The sequence below is a fragment of the Gobio gobio genome, assembly GCF_949357685.1.
Source record: "Gobio gobio genome assembly, chromosome: 23".
In the NCBI taxonomy this organism is placed as follows: Eukaryota; Metazoa; Chordata; class Actinopteri; order Cypriniformes; family Gobionidae; genus Gobio; species Gobio gobio.
The window spans coordinates 36,303,173-36,330,732 of record NC_137119.1 but is presented as its reverse complement, the minus strand read 5'-3'; the positions used below and the strand labels follow the sequence as shown (position 1 = coordinate 36,330,732).

The window sequence follows — 27,560 nt, the reverse complement described above, 5'->3', positions numbered from 1 at the left end:
TCCTGTAAAGGCATTACCGTACTCAAGCTATGAAATCCAGCTCACTTTGACAGTGAACTTATTAGCACTCGCTTTATTCCCACAGGTGCCAGACCAACACATCACTTTTCACAGCACTTTAGCACCTCCGCAGATTAACCTCTCGTCTGATTTAAACAGCCTTATTAATTAACTTCTCAAGCTGCTCTTCCAAACTTCACTTGTCTAAAGTCTGCGCATTGGTTTTATCTGGAACACTTCCTCTCTCCAAAACCACTTGGCTGGGTTTCTGTGGCCGCAGCATTTGTGCCATTTTGCAAATGCATGCACGGCTCGGCCGCACGCCAGCAAGCGTCTGTAGTGGCTTTAAGTGTCTGCTCCTCATTACCGGGCTGTCTTACGCCTCGTCTCATCTGCCTGGATTTACACGAGGGTTACGGCTGCCCGGTGCCCTTCATTTGCATGGCCAGTGACCTGCGTTGGGGTGCTTTGTTCTTAATTTAAATGAAATCTTCATTCATATCCTGGGGATAACAGTGAGAATTGTTATTATAGGATATCTAGCTCACTTTGAAGAGCTTTGATTTTATAGAGCTATTTTAAAAAGTAAGAATTAAGTAAAATGAAAAGATTCTGAACATCCATTCGCAACACTTACGGTTGACACATCCATTAACTATAATACACAATTTCATTTTTTCAAATACTGAATTTATTTTAATAGTGTTATCATAGGTGGTTTAGTTGTTGTTCCAAACCTGAATTACTTTCTTTTTTCTGTGGAGCACAAAAGAAGATATTTTTTAAGTTTTTGGCCCAAAAATGAAATTCAATTGTGTCCAAAACAACCCTTTATTGACTTTCATTGTATAGACAAACAAACATTGTCTGAGGCATTTTTCTAAATATATTCATGTTTCACAGAAGAGGGAGAGTACATTTTTGGGTGAACTGTTTCTTTAGTCCTGTCTCAAAGGTTTTGTCAGCTGTGTGTCAGATGGAGGTTCTGGCCTTGCTTAATTTCTGTTAATATTAATAGGCTTCATACTCACAGTTAGTGGTCTGAAATATGAATGACAGTTGACTGTTGACAGCTGTTGGACACATGCTTTTTACAGCTGCTTTCTTCCAGCAGTCTGATTTTAGATCAGTATGTTTCACATCTTTGATAATGGGTGGAGGAAGCTGATCCTGGGCTAGAACTTTAAATTAACTTCCTGGTCCCAGTATAGAAGGTTGGTTTATGGTCGGCTATATGGATGAACATTCATATGGACCCTCATTAACACAGTAGAGCCACATTGACTCATTAAACACACCGACATTTGTTAGCCATCTGCTGAACTCCTATTTTGAGGGGGCACCAGAGGCAGTCTTATGGAAGGTTAAATTCTATAATTCAGACTTTATAACTCACAATTGTGAGTTTCTATCTCACATTTCTGAGAAAAAAAGTCCCATTTTTTTATAACTCAAAGAATTATGAGTTATAAACTTGGAGTTGCAAGAAATAAATTCAGATTTGCGAGATATAAACTCGCAATAAAAAAGGTAATCTCAATGTTTCCGCCATGGAATAAAACAATTTAAAAGTTTTTTTTTTTCATCCCACAATTCATACTTTTTTTTTTTTCAGAATTGTGAGATAAAGAAAGACGGAATTGCATGATATAAGGTCCAATTCTGAGGGGGGTAAAAGTCAGACTTTTTTTTTCTCGCAAATTTATATCTCACAATTCTGGAAAAAGAAGTCTTATATAAACTCGCAAATATGAGCAAAAAAAGTCAGAATTGTGAGATAAAAAGTCGCAATTACCTTTTACTATTTTTTATTCAGTGGTGGAAACAAGCTTTCATAATATTGCACAATTCAGACTTTATAACTTGCTATTTTGAGTTTATAACTCCCAATTTTGACCTTTTTTCCCCTCAAAATGGTGAGATATAAACACAATTGCGAATTATTGTGAAATAAAAAGTTGCCATTGGACTTGAAACTACGGAATTCACACTACGGAAAAAAAATCTAGAATTTCGAGATTAAAGTCAAAATATTTCGAGAATAAAGTCAAAATATTTCGAGAATGAAGTCAAAATATTTTGTGAATGAAGTCAAAATATTTTGAGAATAAAGGTGAAATATTTAGTGAATAAAGTCAAAATATTTTGTGAATAAAGTCAAAATATTTCGAGAATAAAGTCAAAATATTTCGAGAATAAAGTAAAAATATTTTGTGAATAAAGTCTAAATATTTCGAGAATAAAGTCAAAATATTTTGTGAATAAAGTCAAAATATTTTGAGAATAAAGGTGAAATATTTCGTGAATAAAGTCGAAATATTTCGAGAATAAAGTCAAAATATTTTGAGAATAAAGGTGAAATATTTTGTGAATAAAGTCGAAATATTTCAAGATTAAAGTCAAAATATTTTGAGAATAAAGTCAAAATATTTCGAGAATAAAGTCAAAATATTTTGTGAATACAGTCAAAATATTTTGAGAATAAAGGTGAAATATTTTGTGAATAAAGTCAAAATATTTCGAGAATAAAGTCTAAATATTTTGAGAATAAAGGTGAAATATTTTGTGAATAAAGTCGAAATATTTCAAGATTAAAGTTGAAATATTGTATTTGAACAGGGGGCTGAACACTTTCATCATCCATCAGGTAGCCTAATTGCCCTTAACGTACAGTAAATCACACTAAACAAGATAAAATTTAAATATAAAACGTAGTGTTAAGGTTATCTTAACGTTCATGAAACAGATAGGACAGGAGTTTTCAAACTGCGAGTGCCTGCTCAAGAAGAATGATTGGTTTAGGCCAAAATTGCTGTGATTGTAAATATAATTAAATAAACCCTTTTATCACTATTATCTTATACAATAATATCTGCTTTATGATTATGAAGATGATTTATGACGTTCCTGTAAATTGAAAAAATCATCCAGCTAAGTTCAATAAAAAGCAGTACAAATTATATTATTAATTATAACTTTAATCTCGAAATATTTTGTCTTTATTCTCGAAATATTTCAACTTTATTCACAAAATATTTCAACTTTATTCTCGAAATTCTCTATATATATATATTTTTTTTTTTACTTTGCGGTTCAGGGCTTCCGTAGGAAACAGTTCAATCCTGACTAGGCGAGATAAAACATAATCAAAGGAAAGGAAAACGTTTAACATCTTTTTTTTCTCTTTTAAGTATAAGACAGCATAGGTTAGTGGTACAATTTTTCTTTAGCATGACCTGAACTGCACTTGACAGCAAGTGATGATCATGCATTTATTCGCTGAATGTAAAAGTGCCGCTTTTTGCTCTATGAGAAGATTGAAAAGAAACAAGCGTGCAAGTCAAAATGATATAATACCTTGTATATGATCAAGAACATCAAGTTTGTCAATGTTTGGTGTTTAATCAGCCTCTGTTGTGTCTCATCAGATTTGTCAGAGAAGAAGAGCGACCTGCGTGTGTGCGATGCCACCACATGCCGTTACAACGGGATCTGTCAAAACAATGGCGCTGACATCAAATGCGTATGTCAGTTTCAGGTACGCACTTTACTTCTTTTATTTCTTACTTATAATGCTGTTCATTGTTTGTATGAAACATTCAGACTCCAGACTGCAACTAAAACGGTCGCATTTGCGACCAAAAATATTAATTTGCGAGTCATATTTTTGCTGAGATCGCCACTGGCGACCAAATAAATGTACATGTTATGATTAGGAAATTGCGTGCCTAATCGTTAACAATTCTCGTTTTTAATTGATACTGCTATTCTTATTCTCAATATCTTTTAATCTTTGCTGTTTTCTGCTACTGCCTGAACTTCAAGTTATTTGTAGCGCAGCCATCCATAATCGCAGGAAGATTTGTACTTAATTGTCACCTTTAATATGCCACTTTTAATGTGTTTGTTAATTTTATCACGAAATACAAGTAATAAATGTCATTTTGTCGCTCTTTAATGTGGCCTGACAGATCGCCCAATCAGCATTTTGACCTTGGAAAGAGCTTGTATATCATATCAATTAACATCAAATTTACCTCAGAAAAGACATTCAATGTTCATAAACTCATTAGTCAGCTAGAAAAACGCATTTTGCCAAATATATGCAGTGAATATCACTATATCATGCACTAGTGCTTATAATTTTACTTAACCTGTTGTCTACATGAGAAGGAATGGAAGGAGCTAAAAATGAAATTAAACATCGCCCATATCATTGCATGTGAAGAGCTGTATTTCACCAAATTAATCAAACTATTTATCTGCTTTTCACCAATGCAGATAATCATTGGCCAAGTGATGCTGACATTATTATGGTCAGTGACAGATTCTGTGTAAAGAATGATTCCTTTGTGACTATGTAGTTATCAGGTTGGAAAAGCAATTCAGTTCCTACTTTAAGTGAATCTTAGTTCCCAGGACATCCACAAGATGGATTAATTGATTTTTTTTGTCTGGAGCCCTGTAAATTCTGATTGGAAGAATCGCATTCGAAGCCTTTGCTCAGCACCCATAGCTTGCCTACATTTAGTCTATTTAATTATGTTACTCGATTATCATTAATAAATGTAACAATTTTTTTAACGTCTGTGTCATTAGTCATATTACCACTTCTCAAAACACCCCTTAAAGGATTAGTTCACTTTTAAATAAACTTTTGCTGATATTTTACTCACCCCCATGTCATCCAAGATGTCCATGTCTTTCTTTCTGCAGTCAAAAAGAAATTAAGGTTTTCGATGAAAACATTCCAGGATTTTTCTCCATATAATGGACTTCAATGGGCTCCAAACGGTTCAAGGTCCAAATGACAGTTTCAGTGCCGCTTCAAAGGGCTTTAAACGATACCAGACGATGAATAAGGGTCTTATCTAGCGAAGCGATCCGTTTCTGCGAGAAACCGAGCAGTATTTATGCTACTATTTTACCTCTTATCAGACGAACGTGATCATCTCTGAGCTCTGAGTCCATTGAAGTCCATTATATGGAGAAAAATCCTGGAACGTTTTCATCAAAAACCTTCATTTCTTTTTGACTGCAGAAAGAAAGACATGGACATCTTGGATGACATGGGGGTGAGTAAATTATCAGCAATTGTTTATCTAAAAGTGAACTAATCCTTTAAGGCCCGTTCACACCAAGCACGATAACTATAAGGATAAAGATGTAGTTCTAAAACTAAATGTAAAAGAGTCCACACCACAAACTATAACGATAACGACACAGAGAAACGATATTGTTGAAATCACTTTCAGATCGATTTTTCCAGCTGATGAACAAGCCTATCAGAATCCATCCTGCTTTAAAGAGCTTGATTTAAAGTGGAATACAACAAAACTGCAGCAGGTGCTGAAAATAAACAGAACAATATCGCTGGTATAGATGCTAATATAGTTATTATCATTATTTTTTTAAATTATCGTTCTTGCTTGAGAACGGCCCTTAAAGGAATAGTTCACCCAAAAATAACAATTCTGTCATCTTTTACTCACCCTCATGTTGTTTCAAACCTGTATGAGTTTCTGTCTTCTGAACACAAAAGAAGATATTTTGAAGAATGTTGGTAATCAAACATTTGAAGGCTCCCAATGACTTCCATAGTATTTTTTCCTACTATGGCAGTCAATGGCTACCATCAACTGTCTGGTTATCAACATTCTTCAAAATATCTTCTTTTGTGTTCAGAAGACAGAAACTCATACAGGTTTGAAACAATAAGGGTGAGAATTTTTAGGTGAACTATCCCTTTAAGGTTCATTCATGCCAAGAAAGAAATAGCTAAGCTATAATTATAACTATTTGAGTGTCCACGTCATCAGATGTAACGTTATACATTTTGTGAATATAATTTCAGTGCGTGTTTTAAAGTTGGAAGGATTTTGCTTGGCTGTCATTGTTTTTATCATTCATCAGCTGGAAAAAAATCACTCTAGTTCCACTGCGTTTGTATCATTGTAGATGTGGTGTGGATTCTGCTATTCTCTAAAGGCCTGTTCACACCAAGAACGATAAATATAATAGCATCCACACCAGTGCACTGTATTTTCTGTTTATTATAAGCGTGTGCTGCTGTTTTGTCGTCGGCAACTATAAATGCTCAAACTCTTTAAAGCAGAATGGATTCTGATTGGCTGTCATTGTTTTTCTCATTAATCTGTGATTCCAATGATATCATCTGTGCCGTTATCATTGTAGTTGTCTAGTGTAACTATTTTTAGAACTATATCTTTATCGTTATTGTCTTTAGTGTGAACGGGCCTTTAGAGATGCATTGATTTAAAAAAAACAAAACCCATGATTATAGTCATCGTTCTTGGTGTGAACAGGACTTAATTCACAGCCGATCGTGGACTTATTGCTGGTTTAATGGCTTTTATCAACCCTTGGTCCTCTGAGAAAAATCATTGAAGATTGAGAATAATTTCCTGTGATTGGGCTTCAGAAAAATCTCTCACATTATAAGGTTGAATCAATGCTTTAGCATTTACCTGCATTCATTCCCCCCCTCATTGATCAGTGAGCCATCTAAAGCATATTAATGTGAACAATCACGTCAGAAGTGGCTCAACTCAATACTGCATCCAGCTCCTCAAAACCACCAGATTTCTTGATGTATCTGAGAAGCCTCTCATGTATCGTGTTTGCCGCAGTGCTCGAAGAACTATGTCCCCGTGTGTGGTACGAACGGAGACACCTACCAGAACGAGTGCTATCTGAAACAAGCAGCCTGTACCCAGCAGAGACCCATCTTTCTGGCCTCTGAGGGCCCCTGCTATCCTGGTGAGTCCAGACTGTCTCCTCCACTTCCTGAAATGAAAACCTAACATCTTCTGCCTTAGTTCATATTACACTGACTGTGCTCATTTTATTAGAACACAAGTCACAAGCATTTTTTTTAAGATGCTGCAACAATCAGTGTTGGCCTGTGAGGGGATTTTTTGGGGTGGCTGGTGTGTTAAAGATATATACATATTTTTAGGCTCATCAAGCCTGCATTTATTTGATAAAAAATACAGAAACAGTAATATTGTGAAATATGTAAAACAATGGTTTTCTATTTTTAATATTATATTCAAATATAATTTATTCCTGTGATGCAAAGCTGAATTTTCATCAGCATCATTACTCCAGCCTTCAGTGTCACATGATCCTTCAGAAATCATTCTAATATGCTGATTTTATTCTTAGTTATTATCAATGTTGGAAACAGTTTTGCTGCTTAATATTTTTTGAACCTGTGATACTTTTTCACGATTCTTTGATGAATAAAACGTTTTTTTATTGAATATTTAAATTATATTTATTTAAATATAAATATTTTGTAACATTATACACTACCGTTGAAAAAGTTTAGGGTCTGTAATTTTTTTGAAAGAAATGAATACTTTTATTCAGCAAAGATGTGTTACATTGATAAAAAAAAAGGGATAGTAAAGACTTATATTGCTATTGAATAAATGCTTTTTAACTTTTTCATATTATTTATTATTCAGTAACTCATTTTTTTCTGTATTTGTGGATCAAATAAATGCAGGCTTGATGAACATAAGAGACTTCTTTCAAAAACATTAAAAATAGTAATGTTTCCAAACTTAACTATATATATTATATACCATAACTGGTTATGTGTTTTTGAGAATCCAAAGACATGTTAATTAATTTGGGATGTCAGCAACCTTTGCCATTTCCATGTCAATCAAATTATTAACACAAATTCTCAATAATCAGATTGAGAATTGATTTATCTCTTAACCATAAAATTGATTAATAATTAAACAGAGAAACTCATACAGGGGCTTTTTTTGTCCCAGCGTTATGAATTTCAGGAGCATTTCTATGGAAGCCACTGAATAAAAAAATAAAAAAGCGACTAATCGCTCTTTTTATCTCACAAATCTGACTTTTTTTCTGGCAATTGCGAGTTTGCATCTTGTAATTCATTTGCGAGTTATAGCCTAAAGTCAGAATTGCGAGATATAAAAAAAAGTCGTTTTTTTCTTAGAATTGGATTGGATTTTGTGTGAATATGACTTATGACTTATTCTGTGGCAGAAACAAGCTTCCATACATTTCTGTCATTTTCAGTGACATTGCTTTCATTTATTTTTTTATTACATAAAATACATAATTATCTATTTAATTGTAAATGCAAATATGATTCATTTGTATATACTGTGTAAATAGAATTATGCAAATGATCAAGATATTCATTCAAATAAAATTTCATGTGATCTTGTTTTTATTTGGAATATATTTTTGAGGGCCTCTGACGGGCCACTGGTGACAAAATTGCCATCAAGGGACAATACATGTACTGCCTTTGCTAGTTAGATTGATTTTTCTAAGTCCAAATGAGCATAAATTCTATTTTAACACCCTGTTTATATGCAGAGGCTTATATTACAGACTCTAATGAGCAGTGCGATCTGATACATGACAACCTTTATTTTTAGCTCTAATTAATCTCATGATTTCTTTTTATCCGCAAATTACATGTCATGGCTCATAATAATTTGATATGCATGTTAATAATGCATACAAGGACTATGACAATACGCTGCTGCTACCACTGTGTGAACTCTTGACATTGCAAATGTTTATAAATGGAAAGATTAATGGAAAGTCCTCCCTACTTGTTTTTTTTTGTGTTCCAGATAGCAGCTCAGGATCTGGAGATGGAGGTTTGTTTTCTTTTCCTAATATTTTTTCTGACCACAAAAGCAGCCACAGTAATATCAAGAAATCGAAACCTGGTCATTTCTAGGATTTTGTCCTAAGGACTTCAAATTAAGACAGAAATGGGTCACCTCCCATCACTCCAGAGCTCTGTAAATCAGCCAAAACATGCCATCTGAGGTTATTCTTAGGCCCGTGATGCTGAAGTTGCCAGTTCTGTGATAAAAGAGTGACCCCGCGCTGTGCTCGGTTTAAAGATGAAGGCTTGTGTGTACGGGCCGCTCTAGAGCTGTCATTACAGCAAATTACAGGCCTCTGCAGGAACGCAACTCGAGTGCTGTTGAGTATGTACTCGCTCAGTGGCAACTTCTGAAATGCTGGCTATGCCGCTGAGTATTTTAAATCATTCTCTTACAAAAATAGTTTTTTTTTTTTTAAACAATCAGTCTTTTTTAAAGGGTAGATAATTATCTCGTTCCTCATTTTCAATTGACAGAATTTCTCTATTTTGAGCTCGTCCCCTACAGACTTTTATAGTATATGAATATATGTATTTGTAATAATTTTTTTAAAACAATAATAAAAAACATTTATTATTATATATAAATAAAGTGTTAAAATCAGTGAATTTGTACTTTGAACTTTTTCCTTCAGAGTCATTTTGTATTTCTTTGTGCAATTTGTAATTTTGCATAACAAAAATTACCTTCCTCATTAATGACATTTCCAAATGCTTCTTTCATTTTTTTCTTTTTTTTTTAAAGAAAATGTATGTTTTTTAAATTTGTCAAATAATCAAAAGTTCTGTTAATTAAATCAGTAATTAAATGAGTTTTATGATGATTTATAATTCATAATTATGTATTATAAATCAAATATTTATTTCCATAAATATGTGTAATTATTGTGGAAAGCTGTGAAGCAGTGTTATTTTAGTTTTATTATAGCTTTATTCATATTTTGAATTTGTTTTTATATATATATATATATATATATATATATATATATAAATAATAATAATATTTTTTGTTTAATTTTTTGTAATTTTATTAGGTTTTTTTATGCTAATTAGGTTTAATTTAATTTGTATTTAAGTATTAATTTTTTTTTTCTTTTTTTTTTCCAGTTAATAATTGTAGTGATTCAACTTAAGCTTATGATTGCCAAGGCAACATTTATGATTGTCAAGTTTTTCAACCAAATATTTGTTTTATTTTATTTCAGGTTTATTTCAAGTCACAGAAATGTTTTTAATAGTTTTAATTTTTAATAATAATCCTGATGTGAAGGACAAATAGGAGGAAAATTATTAAAATGCAGTTAAAGTACAGGAAAAATATATAATGTAAACAAGGCAACAACAGATATTCTTCTAAAACTGGCTTAATAATTGTAATTTAATGTGTGTTATCACTGTCTTACAGAATATGAGGGATCAGGCACAGATTCAGGCAAGAAAGTCACAAAATGCAGCAACTGCAAGTACGGCGCTGAATGTGACGAAGACGCAGAGGACGAGGACTCGTACGTGCTGCATTCATTTCTTTATTATTTCTGCTTATGTTGTCTGGACAAATTTAGCACCCAGGAGTTGGTTATTAATGAGTCCCCCATGTTACTTCATGCCAGCACTTTAAAGTAATGAATGTATGAAGTTTTTCTTTTCAACATTGGAAACAACTGCCATTGTGTATAACATAAAAGCACGAATGTTGGAAAGAGTTCAGCACTATCAAAGCCAAGGAATAACATTACTCCCATGAGACGGGGAAGCATTGCAAAACTTTTTTGTATCAAAACTTTTTCTGCCTGCTTCATTTTACTTTTGCATTTTCATGCCAAGCGCTAATGAGCGGTATGGACTAACTCCAGGAGCCACTGTAGCTTCCAAGGACATGAGATTCAAGGAGCCCAGGGAAAAATATTCCTGTGTCAGCTCTCAAACACTCACGGCTAATTAGAGTTACATTACATGAACCAGCAGGGGGAGACGATTACACAGGACAGGTCTAGGCATTTTTCAGTATTGATACAGTATGGCCAATATACAGCTGATCAATAGAGCACAATGTCGCTCTGAGTGATCTTATTAGTGACATTTTATCAGGCATGAGAACATATTGGTATCAGTGTTATTCAATATCATTATCTATGTTACCATTATATGTTGCAAAATTGGAGCATCTCATAAAACATTTGCAAATAAAGCAAGTGTTCAGGAGAGCAAAATCGTCAATTCCTTGGAAACTGGCACAAATATCTGTAATAAAAACGGTTGTTGCTGCAATCTAGGAAGCCACTGTGGCTCTTTTATCCTACATTGTAAATGACTTGCGTCTCAGAGCGCACAGACAAAACGCAATAATCTGTCATGTTATCTTCGAATGCCTGGTGTTTGTGAAAGCAATTATATGGGACTCTTCTGGGAGGGAATTAAACCAAATCATTTTGATGACCGACTTTGGATCAGACATTTCAGAATGATCAAACCAACATTTGAGAAGCTGTGCAACGCGATTGGTTCACTGGTTAGTCCAGTTATCAAATCAAAATTGTGTATAAATAGTATGTTTTGTGATATCCCAAAATGCATTCAGGGCTTTAACAAAAACATTTGTTACTGGTAAAGTGTTTGTTGTACCAGTAAAATGTGTTCTGCCTTTGAATAATTCATAGCACAAATTCTAACAGCATTTAAATGTGTCTGTTGTTGCAGCTGTTCGTGTAAAATCGACTGCAGTGGGCACAATGAGAATCCAGTGTGTGGCACAGACGGAAACTCCTACCACAACCCCTGCCTGGTGCGAGAGGCATCCTGTATGAAGCAGGAACAGATCGATGTGAAACATTTAGGGAGATGCCCAGGTCAGATCCCGCCACAGTAACAGCACTGCAGCTAATACATAACGACAAATAGTCTCAGATAACTCACTATTTTATCCATAGTTCCTTTATTTGTTTTATGTGGAATTGTGAATGATAGTTTGTCTACCAGAGCCAATCCGTGTATGTTTTGTTATCACTCAGATAAAGACAAAGCTAAGAAAACTGAAGCTGGACTTCCCTACAAGCCAGAGTTCACTGGTCAGTACATTTCTAATCATCTTCCTATTTTAATGATCTGAGCACATGGTCTGAAGCGCATGGCGCAGGTGCACTTATGGCGTGTCCGAATCCACTTTTGCTAGTTTAACGATGGAAAAAACGCCAGACGCATGGTCCAAAAGGGTTGTACCTAGTCTCTTAATGAGTAATGGGTGTGTTTTGGGCATAACGCGCAATAAACCAATCAAAGTCTCATCTCCCATTCCCTTTAAAAGCGAGTTGCACTTGCACCATGGGTGGATTACATGGTGGAATTTACGAGCGGAAAGACTGAACACTTCTCCAGAGAGGAATCCTTTTATTTGTAATATATTTCAACTAGTGGTGGGTTAACTGCGTTAACGTGAGACTCTTATTGGGCGATAAAAAAAATATCGCCGTTAATCTATTCTCAAAGTTGGGTTGGGAGCTGGGTCTATACTACGCAAGCTATGATGACTTTCACCTTGATATTTTAGCGCGGATGTATACCTAGCCGAATTGCACTGAAGGGGGCGAGAGAACGAACCTGTGTGTATGCCTACTAGTGTTGTCAAAAATATCCATAATTCGCTATGTATCGATACTGAAATATCTGAAACGATATGATACACATGTTCTACAGTATCGATATCAGCTGCGCTCTCCTCTCCCACCGACAGTGAGTTGACACGCACCCGCCTCCTCTCATTCAGTCCGGTTAATCCTCTGAACATTGCGAACGCGTGGTCTGCTGGATTTTTCTTTAGCGTGTTGGTATTGATGTTACTGGTCTGAATTTCATGCGGCGTTGCACATAACGTTAATTCTACTAATTCCCGCAGATTTCGCACTCGCATCTGAAGCGCACACACACATACCGTAATAAAGCTGCCTCTGACATACAGGTGCAAAAATGGGCTCCTTTTTCCAGTTTATTAATGGTCAAATACACTCAAAAATGTCTCAATGCCCATCTTGGTAAGTTTTAACGTAAACACAGACGTAACCAGCTCACAGGACGTCTGACGTCAGAGCCACACTCGCGCTCACAGCCGCATGCAAACACTAGAAGACACTAATAATGCCATTTGTAAAACTTGTAAGGTTAAAATAAACCGCGGGGGAACCACCAGGAAAGCGCACAACACGACAAACCTAATTAGACACTTAAAACTCCATCACCCCGCGGAACATGCCCAGTTTGAAGAAAGTAACGTTAGTTAAGGTAAAACGGCTAAAGCTGGCCAGAGCTCAGAGCCAGCCACAGGTCAGCAGCCTCTCCTATCTTTCCTTGGTATAAGCAGTGAAAAGACCAAAGCAATTACATAGAAATTATGGACTTCATGGCGCTGGATGATCAGCCGAACGCATAAACCGTCACTTCATGAGAATTTACCGTTTCATTTGAGAGAACTGTCATATCATGAACACAGACACTCAAGGGCAACGGCAACACGTCAAAATAAAAGTTTGGTTGAAAATTGTTTTGATTGACAGAATATATTAGGCTACTAATGTAGCCTACTGTAGATTTAGCACCGGCTCTATGTAATAATAATACGTCTCTACTACTAATAATAATAATTATGCTTAAATGGTTGATTATTTTTCACTTGATCTTTTTTTTTATAAACAATGTTTACTTTTAAACAGCATACAGCCTTTAAAAAAAAAAAAGTTGATGTATTATTTACTTATAATGATTATCATCATAAATAATAAACTTAATACATTTAATTAAAAAAAATTAATGGTTAAATAAAAAAATAAAATAAATATATATATATATATATATATATATATATTAGAGCTGTCAAAAGATTAATCGCGATTAATCGCATCCAAAATAAAAGTTTGTGTTTACATAATATATGTGTGTATACTCTGTTAATTATTATTTATATATAAATACACACACAAGTATGTATATATTTAAGAAATGTTTTTTATTTTATAAAACATTTATATTTATATATATTATAGATTATATAAATGTATATACAGTGTATACATGCAAATATTTCTTAAATATATACATGAATGTGTGTGTATTTATATATAAATAATAATTAACAGAGTACACGCACATACATTATGTAAACACAAACTTTCATTTCGGATGCGATTAATCTTTTGACAGCCCTAATATATATATATACCATAACATTTTTATGGTATTGGTACCGACTACTGGAATTTTGGTACTGTGACATCCCTAGCTGGCAACATTTATTACCCAAATTACTGAACTATTATTTGGAGGAGTATTGTACACTTCAGGTTTGTTCATTCATAGGATCTTTTGTACTTTAGTAAAAAAGAGAAAAAGGTCAATTTATAATGTTTTGTTTCATAAAGCAACTGATTTTCAGTTATTTGTTATTTCTACTTCTTTCCAGGCACAGAACACTTATTTTTGGAGAGTTGTTTAAGTGAGAGGAGATCCTGTTGTAATGTTTAGTAATTTATTTTAGATTAAAAAATGTTTTGCTTTGAAGTAAAGGTGGATTTTTGTTTGTATATGCTGTCAATTATAGTTCTTAGAAAGAAAATCGGAATCTGCAAAAATCGGTATCGGCCGATCTCATTAACAAAAAATCGGAAATCGGAATCGGCCAAGAAAATTGCAATCGGTGCATCTCTATCTCTAATGTCACCTTAAAATGTTGTTCACAATTTTACTTCCATAATGTGAAATATTTAATTGTGAAGAATATCTAATTAGAGAAAAATGTCTTTATCCTGTTGGAATTGATTGGATAGTGAAATGTTGGAGGTCGGTAAGATTTTTAAATATTTTTTAAAAGAACTGCTCTCCAAGGATGCATTTATTTGTTCAAAAATACAGTAAAAACAGTAATATTGTAAAACATTACTATACCATTTTAAATAACTTGTTTTCTATTTGAATATATTTTAAAATGTAATTCATTCCTGTGATCAAAGCTAAATTTTCAGCATCATTACTCCAGTCTTCAGTGTCACATGATCCTTCAGAAATCATTCAGATATGATGATTTGATGCTCATGACTATTATCAGTATTGAAAGCGTTGTGCTGCTTCATATTTTATGTAAACTGTGATATTGTTTTCAGGATTCTTAGAAAGATCAAAAGAACAGAATTTATTTATCTTTTGTAACATTATAAATGTATTTACTGTCACTTTTGATCAATTTAATGCATCCTTGCTGAAAAAAACAACAACAAAAAAACACACTGACCCCAAACTTTTAATTGGTTTTTGAGAATTTTGAGCTCACGTTCACTAAAAACGAACAGATTCATGTTGTTATTGCAGTTATGTAGTTACGTATATAGTCAACATGTTTAGATCAAGTCAATTGAGTTGATCAAAATTAAATTAATATAAGCTCAGAGATTAATATACATATTAATATAATATATTATAAATAATTCATATAAACTCTGAGGACATTTATGGACTTAATGTTAAATGCATGTTGATTGTGTTGCCTTTAATCTAGAATAGTGGCTGTTTGTAATAAAGTAGCTTAAAGTAAAATGTCACATTCCCTTAATAAATTGCACTGCTCAACTGTATAGTTCTGTATATTTGAGTTTAGACTAAGCTAAATCTGGGAGTTGAATGTGCTACTTTCAGCAATAGAGTAGTAAAAGTAGTTTGTTCTATTTTTAGACCCAGCAAAAGCCGGTGATGGAAAAGGATACGGCTGGATGCCCGTTCCCTGCACAGATGACTACGCCAACTTCTGCGTTCATGGCCAGTGTGAATTTAATTATGGCATCGCCTCCTGCCGGTGAGCGTCTGGTATTTGGTTGCACAGAACTGTGTACAGGTGCTCATTAAAAAATGGCATTTCTTGGAAAATGAGTTTCAGATGGTTTCTTGTATTTCCACAGGTGTGATTCAGGTTACACGGGGACCCAGTGTGAGGAGATCGCCGACTTTAACATCCTGTATGTGGTCCCCAGTGGTCAGAAACTTCATTATGTGCTAATAGCTGCCATCATTGGAGCCGTGCAGATCGCCATTATTGTGGCAGTGGTCATGTGTATTACCAGGTGAGTGCTGGAAGAAACAAACAAGGGCCTGGTGGATGAAAATGAAAATGTTAGCATGCATTAATGCACTTTCTTAATATCAAAGCTAATTTAAGAGTTCAATTTACCCCACATAATGCTCAGTTTAAAGGGTTACTTCAGCGATTAGCATTAAGCTTTGTATCAGTAGAAACCCGGTAGTATATTTGAATGACCTTGCTTCCCTCCCTCATATCCCCCTGAGACGAGAGATTTCTGTATTTTTTTGTCTGGAAAAAACCCTCAGATGACGCAAAAATCGTCATTTAGCGTCATCGGATGCTTTTTTGGCCAGAGGCTAGAGACTACAGCCAGTAGAAGGAGCTAGTTCTGCATGTTTTCAACCCGCCCACAGGGGTGTGATCTCACTCACAGAATGTAAAATGCGTATGGCCGCTCAGACATGCATAACGAAGCGGTGCGGAGCAAAGCGAGTTTCTTCAATTAATTCCTATGAAAGTTAAGCTCCATAGGCGTGAACTGAAAACACGCCAGACTGGACACGCACTGTGAAAGACTGTACGGCCATGAATGAATGCTCGTGCGGCCATGCTCATTTTAGTTTCGGTTTAGAATTAGAGCCAATTCGGGGGCGGGTTGCTTGAATGATGGGTTCATTAGCCTATTATTCTTAATGAAAAACACAACAGCAAAACGGTACAATCTTGTCTGTCTGTCAGCTTCTCACTAGGTGTGTTTACACGGAGCACTGTAATCGGTTTAAAAGTCCAATCCTAATGAAAATGCTCCATATAAACACCTCAATTGGAATAAAAATGCCCAAACCGAATGAAATCGGTTTGAGAGGGGTGGGATAAACCTTTTCATGAACCAATCAAACGAAAAATTCCACCCTGTAAACGATCTGATCCGATTACTTTGAGTGTACGTCTTTCTGCGTGATGTGATATACAGTGCGTGCGTCGCGCTCACATCAGGCTAATGTTGACAAAAAAGGAAAGCTAATTTTTCTGAGGTATTAAACTTTTTATTTCGGTAACAAGTTATGAATATAATGTTGGAATAATGACACGGACATCGCCTGGCTACAACATCTCATCTTGACAGCGTTTGACTTTGTCCTAGGCTTCAACTGTGCCTGACAGAAGAATGTACTTTTCTGAGGTGATTCTTACACTTTACAAAAAATAATAGATAGCTTTTATAAAACTGTATAAGTCCTGGTGGCCGTTGAGAGTTGCCATGGCAACAGGGAACATTCAAGCTGCTGGACAGGACATGTGTCGACATTTCTCTCTGTTTTTATGTATAAAAAAAGTTCAACAACTGCTTCAAATTGGTTAAGTAGCATTACCCACAGTCTACTTTAATTACTTTTGTTAATATTTATACCTCTGGGATTATGGCATCTTTTCTTAATCATCTGAAATATCAATGCGTTTAGTATTTATCTAACAGTTAAGTTAGATATTACTAGTAATGATGCGGAGCACGTCTTGAATGCTTTCATTCATGTTTCACCATATATCCATAGTATTTTATAGTAAATTGGGTGCATTTTTATTGTTAATTTTGTGTTTTTCAAAATAAATGAATTGAATTCATTTCAAGTCCGCATTCATCATTCACAGCTGTTGAAATAGCCATCGTATAGGACATACATTAGGTATGTCACAGAAAAAACATCGTATTGATCCACAGACGTCGCAGTTACTATAACTGGCAACGTTACGAATCTGATGCGGCAGACTGTCACAAAATGATTCTGACTGAAAGCATCAGCACATGTAAACACCAAATCGGTTTAGATAATGTGTCATGTAAACAGTCCACCGAATCTTTCAATCGGAATGACAAAAAAGTGCGCATGTAAACGTGGCAACTCTCTGATGAATGATATCTGACTCCTGCTGCTGGTCTGTGCGGCGACACTCATTCGGCTCGTGCTGTATTGAGCAGACACGTTCAGTTTTTAATTGTAGTGTCTGTTCTCTAACTGAACTAAATCATTTTTACTATAAAAATGAAAAAGACGGTGGGGGCGGTGCCGCGATGCTGTAACCGGTAGACGTGGCTTGGGAGTGGCCTCATAGGACAGTGAAGCAAGTGCATTCTGGGAGTTGTTGTCTTTCATCCACATGAGTGAAAAATACATTTTCTGGCTTTTCTTAGTCTAGAAGGCACCAACTTCTGAAATAATTTCACATTTCTATTACATAAATGACCCAGTTTAAATACACATTCATCTTCCCAGTGGTGAAGTATCCCTTTAACTAATATTATTGTAACTTGTTGGTTTAAAAATGCATGTGTTTGTGTGTGTGTGTGTGTGTGTGTAATATCCTTTTGTTTTTGTTTTTTACAGGAAATGTCCTAAGAATAATCGTGGAAGACGGCAAAAGCAGAACTTTTCATCAAACAACTCTTCAAGGATGATGTAGCTTGTTTTTATTTTATTTTTTTATACTTTTTGTACCAAGTGGATTACAGTTTTAATGTGCTTTTTTGTTTTGTGCTTTCTCAACTCTGGACAATAAGGTTATTTTCGTATTTTACATTTTATTTCATTATTTTATTGGATGGTGCCTTATTGTTTTCTTGTTTTCAGGACATTTTAGGTACTTGATGTCAGTGGCAAACACTGTCAAATGAATGATTAAAGCCAGCTCTTTTTTGTCGAGTTTTTTTGTTTTTATTTTTCCTTTAGGTTGTGGTGCCAGTTTTTTTTTTACGTACTGTTAAATGTAACTCTCGGCACACAAACTGTACCACAAAAACGGACGTCCTCCATTTTCATGGAATGTGCTTCTTTACTGAAAATATTAACTCTGAACTGTCTTTAACTGCCCCTTTGATTTGATTTTTATTTCCTCAAATCAAGCTGAACACCAAATTGAATTGGACAAGAACAAGTGCGCCGACGAAGTGATGACGTTTACAGTTTCTTTTGAAGGGAATTCCAGAGAATGAAATGCAACGTGTTTGACTAGCTAATCTTATCAATGTTGAAATGTTTGTAGTTTTTATGTTCTAATGTTATCGGTGTTGTTAATGTTGAAATGAACATTATTGACATTAATTTAATTCTATGAACTGCATATCGCATGACCTGTGAAACTGTGTCCAGTGCTGTAGATTTAATAAAATTTAATTCTCAGTCTTACAGATATTTTTGTTGCCTGTTCACATACACACAGTGTAAAGTTATTTGGTAAACCTCGAGTCATTCAGATGTGGCTTGTCCGAAGTAATACAATCTCTCAGAGTAATCTAATTATAAGAATGCAGTTCAAGTAATTTGACCGGTTAAAATCATTCCGCATCATCTTTACAACTTTACAAAATGTCTTAAAGGGACAGTTTACCCAAAATCATTTACTCACCTTCATGTGGTTTCAAACCTGTACTGACAGTGAAACAGTTATTTTGAAAAAAATGTATTGACTTTCATTGTATCGACAAAAACTGAAGAAAGAAAGTCATATAGGTTCAGATCAACATGAGGATGAGTAAATGATTTTTGGGTGAATATGCCTTTAAGAGTGACATCTTGGGTTATCGAATGATTGAACTAACTGATTGCATTGAGAAGCGGCTATTGGAAGAAAAAAAGATCTGATCGCAAAAGTTTGACTCACGTGAGATTGTGTGTGTAAGAAAGTGGTTTCAAGTATCAGCTGAATGAAGACTTCTGGAGAATTAAAGGGATAGTTCACCCAAAAATAAAAATTCTGTCATCATTTACTCACCCTGATGTTGTTCTAAACCTGTATGAGTTTGAACACAAAAGAAGATATTTTGAAGAATGTTGGTCTGGTCTGATTATCAAATCATTTTTTTTTGTGTACATTTGGGACAACTTGACAGTGAGTAAATGACCACATTTTCATTTTTGGGTGAACTATCCCTTTAAGTAAGCCTTGATCAGCTACGACATGAGTGATGAGTAATTCTAGGCGGCCAGGTTTAAGAATAGACTGCAGCTGGTGGCATCATTTCACAAGTTTGTACAGTCCCATCTTAAGGTGGATCATCTTCCCCAGGTTGCAACATGGCAGTCCAAATCACGCTTGAGGCCAATCTTAAAGCATTGTGGATATTGTTGTAAGCAAATTGCACCCTCAGTTGTGAAATTTCTCAAATTTGGTAATGGTAAAGCTTGAACTTTTTGTCCAAAGTTGGACAATCAGTTGACTTGAAGAAGTATTGTTTGTGCTATTCTTTTCAACAAAATTTGACTCTATCATTCGCTTTTCTTTGAGGAAACTCATCTCTTTGTAAAAAAAGAAAATGGTGTGGTTGAGAACGAAGGGGGTTTCCATTATCTCAGCTGTACACGCATCTTCTAAAATTGACGAGGTGTCACCTTACTGTGGATATTTATAACGCTGAATTCATGGCGAGTTGGTTTGATGCCCCCTTCCAACCCCTCTGCCCTCTTTTCTAGTCGTTCCCTGTGTGTCTGGCCTTTGAACCTTGTGTTCCCTATATACACGAAGGGAGGAGCTTCTATATTCTCCAGTACGTTAATGAAGCTCCAGTCCGGGGGGCGAGTCCGTCTCATCCAAGAGTCTTCCAGGGCCCACCACGGCCCCACGATCCAGCGTCCCACCCCATAACCCAACACCTTCCTGTGCACCAACAGAAAATACACCAAAGCAAGACCTGAGACCTTCAGAAGTTCTAGTCTAGGGTCCTCACTGTGTTACAAGGGCAAGCATGGCTGACAAACTGGGACTGGCAGGTGTGGCGGACGAGCCCAGCGCCCTGAACATCTTCTCTCTGCTGGAAAGGGTGTCCGGGATCATAGACAACGTGCAGGCGTGCCAGCAGCGCATGGAGGAGAGGCAGCTGGAGCTGGAGAACACCATGAAGAACATCCAGACGGACGTGGTGAAGCTGACGAAGGAGCACACGGCAACGAGTGGCACTGTGGAGAAACTTCTGGAGAAAACGCGCCAGGTCAGCTGCCACATCAAGGATGTCCGTGTGCGGGTGGAGAAGCAGAACATACGTGTCAAGAAGGTGGAGGAAACCCAAGGCGAGCTTCTGAACAAGAACAAGTTCCGTGTCGTCATCTACCAGGTAAGACTGAATTATCTCTGCTTTTTGTGGCATGCGAGTGTTTACTTTTGAGGTTTTCTGGGTTCCATATGAAGCAAGTCTAATTTTGGAAACGTACAACCTTAGAATAGTGGACCATTTTCCTTTGCTCTTGATTGAAACTTCATGCATCGATTATTTCAACTTGAGCTAATGGGACCATCAAAGAGAGATTATTACAAGATACAAGGTCTTGCATGATCCAAGATAAATCACGACTCACTAGAAGGTCATGTGGCCTACAGCCAAAAGCAATACAGTAGGAATGTTCTGCCAGTCCCCACTGAGAATGGAGGATTAGGTTGGCGGCCATTTTATCTGATATGTGGCAGGATGTCTGGAGTATCAAGCAAATAAACCATGCAATGTGATCCATGAAAGAGTAAAAACGAATTAATATTCACTCTTTCATGTTTTAGAGAATGAACTATGAAGCCTTATTTAGAATATTGCTGCTGCTGTAAACGAGGCTAGAGCTCCGAAATGAGATTAAGATCGATTACAGAAATTATGACATCACTGAGGAATGTTTCATTGCTAAATCTGGAAATATTGTTTCATACGTCTGCAATAGATGCATTACATTTGTAGCTTGGGAATCATTTGGCGTAGCTTGTATTTGGTCGGGTTTTTTTAAAACATAATACAAAAGGAATAAAAATGTACCCACATTTTTTTTTTTAAAGAACTTTACAGACCCTTTTAACTAAGAGTAGATTTTCTGAAATGAAGATAATAAAAGCTGCAACTCTCTGTGGGGGTGGGGTTACATTTAAGGTACTGCATCAATCAAATAAAATTTGACTTACTGTCTATTTTTATTTACCTGTGTCATGTGGGGCCATTATGACTAAAAAATGTATTTGCTGCTGTCTACATCTTCAGAAGATCTATCATAGGAAATGTTCTCCATTTTCCATAATAGACATAGAGAATTTTCCTGAAGACAGATGGGCTGCCCATGTACGCAAATTAACTCATATTTTCCTACTTTTAATTGCTGCCCATGGGTTTGAACGTCTCTTGTACCGTGAGCAGAACAGCTGACAGATTTGTTCATGGTTATTCTGAGAGCTGCACTGAAGCTTCATGTCCTAATATAGTGTTATCGCGTCTGACAGAGTGATGGTTAAAAAAGCTGCCGACAGAGTGATTCATAACGATTGAACTTTGGCAGTATGTAATCAATAGTGATTTTCTTATATAAAAATGTGCATTTTGTTTTGCTACTCGTTATCAGAAGTGTGGACACACAATACTGGGTTCAACCTTTATTGGCTTTAGCCCATGAGGACTGACAGTGAAACATGTAACTTGATTCACTTATTTTGTATGCTTCGTAGCGATTAGACTTTGTGTACTGAACTGATATGCTGATAGGTGAATGTTATGTAACGTTACGAGTTATGAAACAGTACATCACTTTCGAAACAAATTACAAACCTACCTGATCTTTATTTGTGGCCAGACTCGCGGCTCTATCGGCTGTGGTAATTCTTATGCACTTTAGATACAACATAATTGTTTTTTTTTATGTCAATATTGCAGTGATTCTCAACTGGTTTGATTGTAATCCCAGAATTTTTTTTTACATTACATTAAGTTTGATACCAGAAGTTTGAAGCATTTAATCGTCGAAATATAGCCTGGCAATCTGGCATAGAACCATTTTAAAGTTTGTAAATTATTAAACGGTTTACTGGAATACTTGATTCTGATTGGTCAGTGGCGGATTCAGCGGGTAACTGACCGCGCTACTTTCACGTCAATCGTATCATTCCGCGTATCAGTTACCTCAGAGCTAGTGAACATAAAATAACTTCACGTATTCACGTATATAGATGGTCACATTATCCTTCACTTTCTTTTGCTATCATAATTATGCATGATGATTAGGCTATATGGTTTTCTCACTCACCATTTTTGGGGGGAATTTGTGACCTTCCACTTGAGAACCATTGAGATTATTTAATTTAATTGTATTGTATAGAGCTATACTGGAACCGTTTTTAAACAAACACACACACACACACACACACACACACACACACACACACACACACACACACACACACACACACACACACACACACACACACACACACACACACACACACACACACACACACACACACACACACACACACACACACACACACACACACACACACACACACACACACACACACACACACACACACACACACAATTACATTTACAAAATAAAACATTTTACAAAATATAGATAACTAATAACTATGCACACATGGAATGGGGTTCAGTACTATGCAGGCCTACTTTGCAGCCTAAACCATTTGATTGAAGGTCTTAGATGTGATATAAAAGTGTAATGATGGTAAATGTATTGTCTTCCCACAGGGAGATAATGAGGTCCCAGCTGTAGCTGGCTCCAAAGCCTCTCTGAAGGGAGCAACAGGCGGAGACGCTCCAACAGACCCAGATGCAACGGAGGCCCCGCTCCCAGACTCAGATGAGGAATACATGGTCGTTGAGGAGGCCGACTCATCTACTGCTGCCAAACTAAAGAAGACCGGCCTGAAGCGTATCGAAAGCCTGAAGCAGACCTTCTCGCGTGAGAACATGACTAAGACCAAAGAGAACCTGGGCACCAAGGTCAACAAGCTGGGTGAGCGCATAGTATCGGCCGATCGACGTGAGAGAATCCGCCAGTCCGGGGAACGGCTGAAACAGTCTGGGGAACGTTTCAAGGAAACCATCACGAAAACCGTGCCAGCAAAGCTGAACCTGAAGAAGGAAAGGACGGTGGCTGAAGGTCAGGAAGGAGCAGAAGGGACCACGGAAGGAACGGCACCCGTCCCACCACCCAAGGGCCGCAAGGCCAGCCCTGACGTGGCCTACACGGAGCCAACGGAGAAACAAGAAGGTCCAGATGAGGGCAAGGGCGAGGAATCGGAAGTGCCGATGTATGATATGAAGCAGCTTTCTTAAACGGCAAGTCTGACAGTCACATTTGGGAAAGACTAATGTACAGATATGAATTAGGTTATGGAGAACTTGAAGGTGGAAAGATTGGGAAGATCAGAGATCTTGCTTCTGAGGGTATGGATCAGTGGATTGTGTTTACGACAATTGAATGAGCGAAATGAGGAAGTTGTACACTACAAACAATATACCTAGAATTTTTTTCTTCTTTTGATTTTCTTGTTTACATCTGTTATGGACTTTGAAGGGTTATGAATGTTAAACCAATATACTGAGATGACTAGGCTATGGTTTTTATTAATTCATTTCAATTCAGCTAAAATTAGGGTGCACTCACTGTTGGTTTTGTTTTTTTTTTGTCTTTATTCTGCCACCTAAGGTTTACGCATCATGCAGAAGAAAAGGTTTTTGGAAACAAACAAAGAGCAGATGCTCTTGCGGTACTTTGATGTCATACCAAAAAGTATGATCTGCGATCTGCGATCTGCGTAGCGCCGCTTCAAGTCGTACACATCTTTAGTGAGTAGTGGTCAGCTGGTCATGTGATCCCAATATGGCGTCCCCGTGATAGAAGATCTTCGTGTAGAATAATGCTGCGTTCCAGGCAGGTTTTTGAGCCTGTAAATTACAACTTCAAACCACGACTCACGACTTTGTAGCGTTCCAGGCAAAGCACGCCAAACTGCCTGAGCGCAAGGAATTGTAGTATCTAAATGTAAACAAAGCATGGCAGACCGTACGCTAATTTACAATAATTTCTATCGCCACAGGTGCTTACTTGCTTATTAAAAATGGCATATACGGCAAGAGAAGCTGTTATACCTTTTATTTAATGATATTTGTATATTTGTTTCATAAACACCGCATCCGTTTGGGGCTGTCATTGTTGCTTCGCGGGCTGTTACGTCAGAGCTCGTAACTGGGAGTACATCGATCTAGTACGAGTTCACGGGTGGGAAGTCACGGGTTTGACTGCCGTTCCAGTCCACTTTCACGGGTAGAAGGTTGGAAAAACACGGGTTACAGTTTGCCTGGAACGCAGCATAAGACACCCGCTCTCACTATTCTTTCTCAAGGGGCAAAACATTTTTGAGGAAAAATTACTGAGTGCACCTTTTAGGAATTACAAATTGTATTTGTTAGGCGTGTGTAAAGTTACTTTAAATAGCTGAATTTATAAAAAAAAAAAATTAACAAAATGGATTACAGAAGTGGATTTTGGACTTTATCTGGAGAACTTCAAATATAATTCTGGTGTTGACTGACATCCAGCATGTCAACAATGAACGAGTTTAGAATTATTAATTTTCAATTTAGATGTTGTAGTTGTTTTAGGAATATAACATTGTGCAGACATTTATAACAATATTATTTCTGTACCTTTCTGTGTTGTTCATGTAAACTCTAAAAAAGCAATTTTTGCAGTCTAACCTTGGTGATGACCCATCACTATTCAGTTGTAGTATTTTTAAATAAACATGTTAACTCCATCAGCTGGTTTCTGAAGAGTTTGTGGAAGAAAATGCAGTGTATAACTAGTCATCAAGATTTATTATAAGAGATGTACTATCAGTCTGGTGTTAAAAGATCTCAGTAGAAAAAACTAATGCTGCTGTATGGCATTTAGTTTCCTATCAAACTTTTGTACTGTAGTCAAATGGAAGGGGAAAAAACGTCACCGGCCACATAGCTGTAATGATGATACAAAGCCTAGACTGCCATCATGAGATGTTTTTACACTGTTTGTTTCAATCACACTTTGAGCTTTATAATATGCTTGAAATGTTCATGTGTGAATAAAGAACATGTCACTCAAGAACGCTAGTTGTAATGCAACAATTATGTTTCTTCTATACATTGTTTTTAGTCATATATGCACATAGTTTAGACTCTTCTGCTATAATGTATGCATCAACATCTAAGCACTGCAAAAGTAACAATCCCAGATAGTAGACCACTAAAAGGGGCATTTCTGAATAGCTTAAGAAAAACATTGATACATTCTATTGCATGTTTGTTTATTGTTGCTTTCAAACACATTTCACAATAAAATCCCTCCCATCTCAATTAGAAATTCAAGTCTTACTTCAATACTAAAACAAAATGGCAAAATAATTGTCATAAGACATAAAATACAACTGTCAAATGACAAGAATAGTCATATTACTAATAATAATACTACATTTAGAATAAATTCTCACTAACTAACAAGAGAGTTAAAAGAACCTTCAGCTTTATTTAATGATTGATTTCTTTTCTAACTTGTTTCTTGTATTAAAATAGCTCTGGACTCTTGGAGCAAATTATGGGTTTATTTACAGTCACAAAGCAAAGCGACTCCCCTCAGTGTCCAGTGGTCCGGGTTCTGGCTGCTCCGGAGCAACAGTGAAAAGATGTATGTCAGGTCAGTTCGTCTTGGTTTCTTGTACACTGGGCAGGAGTACAGGTTAACAGGCGGCTTCTTGGTTTCTGTGGTGCTGCTCACTGCATACACATGCACAACTGGCAAAGGTGTGAAGAGAACCTACCAAACAAGATTATACACATACTGTATATCATGGCTTTGCAAATGAAGATGGTTGACAGATTAGTTGACTTTGGGTTTGTGCTTGATTTAATATACCTGTTAACATTGTGTGTAGTTGAAACAGATACTTTTGGCAATGTATTGTCTTAATATACCCTTCCCCTGAATACCTTTGGTGATGATTCTGTCAGTTTTGCATTTTGTCTGTCCCACCCAGCACCATCCAGATAGAGGCCGTAGATATAGACGCCGCCCACGTCTCCTGGAGGGGGGCCTGTCACATCTTCCTTCATCATGCGAGTGACATCGTTGAGTAGGACGACTGTGTCTAGGGCCCAGCCTTTAGACAGATTTTGTCGAGTGGTCTCTTGACGCATTGCTGTTAAGAACCCCTTCAATGAAGAACAGACACTAAATAAGTACTGGAGAAACCTGATCATTTGCATGAAATGAAAGAGTCAAATGAAACATAAGATGAGGTCCTGAAATCTTTTGCCCCACCTGTGGATTGAAAAACCCTGTGAGCCAAAACTGATGAGGTCGGCCATTAAATGTCCAGTTATGGAACTGCTGGTTCCTCTCAAGGAGTTCAGTAAACCAGAAACCCAGAGACGCAGAATCCCAAGAGATCTTTTGCCAGGTCTTTGGAACACGAGCATCATACATGCTGTCCAGAGCGTCGCGGAGATCCTCTGACATTATTATAGTCCCTTTGGGATTACAAAATCATTGTATTACAATAGAAAAGCAAAAAAAATTGTCTTTTCCTGATGATATTGTTGACGTTTATCTACTTATTAATAAAACATGAATTTGTTTTCTGTACTATGGGTGAACGTTTCTGAAACTCACCATCAATGGCAAGTTTAAGGTCGGTGAGGGTACTGCGCACGCGACCAATGACACGTTGCATTCTGTCAAGCTCTTGACGAAGGAATATAGTCATGGGCTGGAATGCACCCATCTTTTGTAGACTACTCCTCACCTGCATAGAGTCATTTGAAAGTCAAGTTAAAATTATCACAATAAACAATGTTCTAAAGCAGATGAACAGAAAATCATTGTGTTAATGATTATAATGTTTATATCTTAATATTGTGCCTCATAGTCAAAATGAGATAACTCCGTTTAAATCATGTGTTTTTTTTATTGTGCATTCCAAGTAATAGCAATCAAACTGCAGTTGAGTTGTTTTGAT

The 27,560-nt window shown here is 36.4% G+C and overlaps 3 protein-coding genes across 4 annotated transcripts in view; 2 read left to right on the top strand and 1 right to left on the bottom strand.

The window, feature by feature from the left end:
• Positions 1 to 18,934, top strand: part of tmeff1b (transmembrane protein with EGF-like and two follistatin-like domains 1b) — a 33,833-nt gene extending 14,899 nt beyond the window's left edge. The window contains exons 2-10 of the mRNA XM_079805882.1: positions 3,429 to 3,538; positions 6,651 to 6,780; positions 8,655 to 8,681; positions 10,101 to 10,200; positions 11,393 to 11,541; positions 11,704 to 11,760; positions 15,404 to 15,524; positions 15,628 to 15,789; positions 18,134 to 18,934. Coding sequence (XP_079662008.1) covers positions 3,429 to 3,538; positions 6,651 to 6,780; positions 8,655 to 8,681; positions 10,101 to 10,200; positions 11,393 to 11,541; positions 11,704 to 11,760; positions 15,404 to 15,524; positions 15,628 to 15,789; positions 18,134 to 18,209 — 932 coding nt within the window. The 3' untranslated portion in view covers positions 18,210 to 18,934. The remainder of the gene's footprint in view (positions 1 to 3,428; positions 3,539 to 6,650; positions 6,781 to 8,654; positions 8,682 to 10,100; positions 10,201 to 11,392; positions 11,542 to 11,703; positions 11,761 to 15,403; positions 15,525 to 15,627; positions 15,790 to 18,133) is intronic.
• Positions 18,935 to 20,239: 1,305 nt separating this feature from the next.
• Positions 20,240 to 27,406, top strand: cavin4b (caveolae associated protein 4b). Of its 2 annotated transcripts, XR_013815673.1 has the most exons (4): positions 20,240 to 20,853; positions 23,251 to 23,844; positions 26,119 to 26,239; positions 26,580 to 27,406. XR_013815673.1 is itself a non-coding variant. In XM_079806206.1 (2 exons), exons 1-2 carry the CDS (start codon positions 20,488 to 20,490, stop codon positions 23,839 to 23,841), a joined length of 957 nt encoding a protein of 318 aa, XP_079662332.1. In that variant the 5' UTR covers positions 20,282 to 20,487; the 3' UTR covers positions 23,842 to 25,900. The 2 variants fall into 2 exon arrangements, 1 of the variants encoding a protein (XP_079662332.1); XM_079806206.1 differs by lacking the exons at positions 26,119 to 26,239; positions 26,580 to 27,406 and having other exon boundaries at positions 20,282 to 20,853; positions 23,251 to 25,900.
• dnah5l (dynein, axonemal, heavy chain 5 like) overlaps positions 24,117 to 27,560 on the bottom strand; it is a gene marked incomplete at its 5' end in the record, with an annotated part of 68,487 nt that continues 65,043 nt past the window's right edge. Inside the window, 4 exons of the mRNA XM_079806836.1 lie at positions 24,117 to 26,359; positions 26,533 to 26,754; positions 26,864 to 27,072; positions 27,215 to 27,347. Of these exons, the coding sequence (XP_079662962.1) occupies positions 26,147 to 26,359; positions 26,533 to 26,754; positions 26,864 to 27,072; positions 27,215 to 27,347 (777 nt within the window). The 3' untranslated portion in view covers positions 24,117 to 26,146. The remainder of the gene's footprint in view (positions 26,360 to 26,532; positions 26,755 to 26,863; positions 27,073 to 27,214; positions 27,348 to 27,560) is intronic.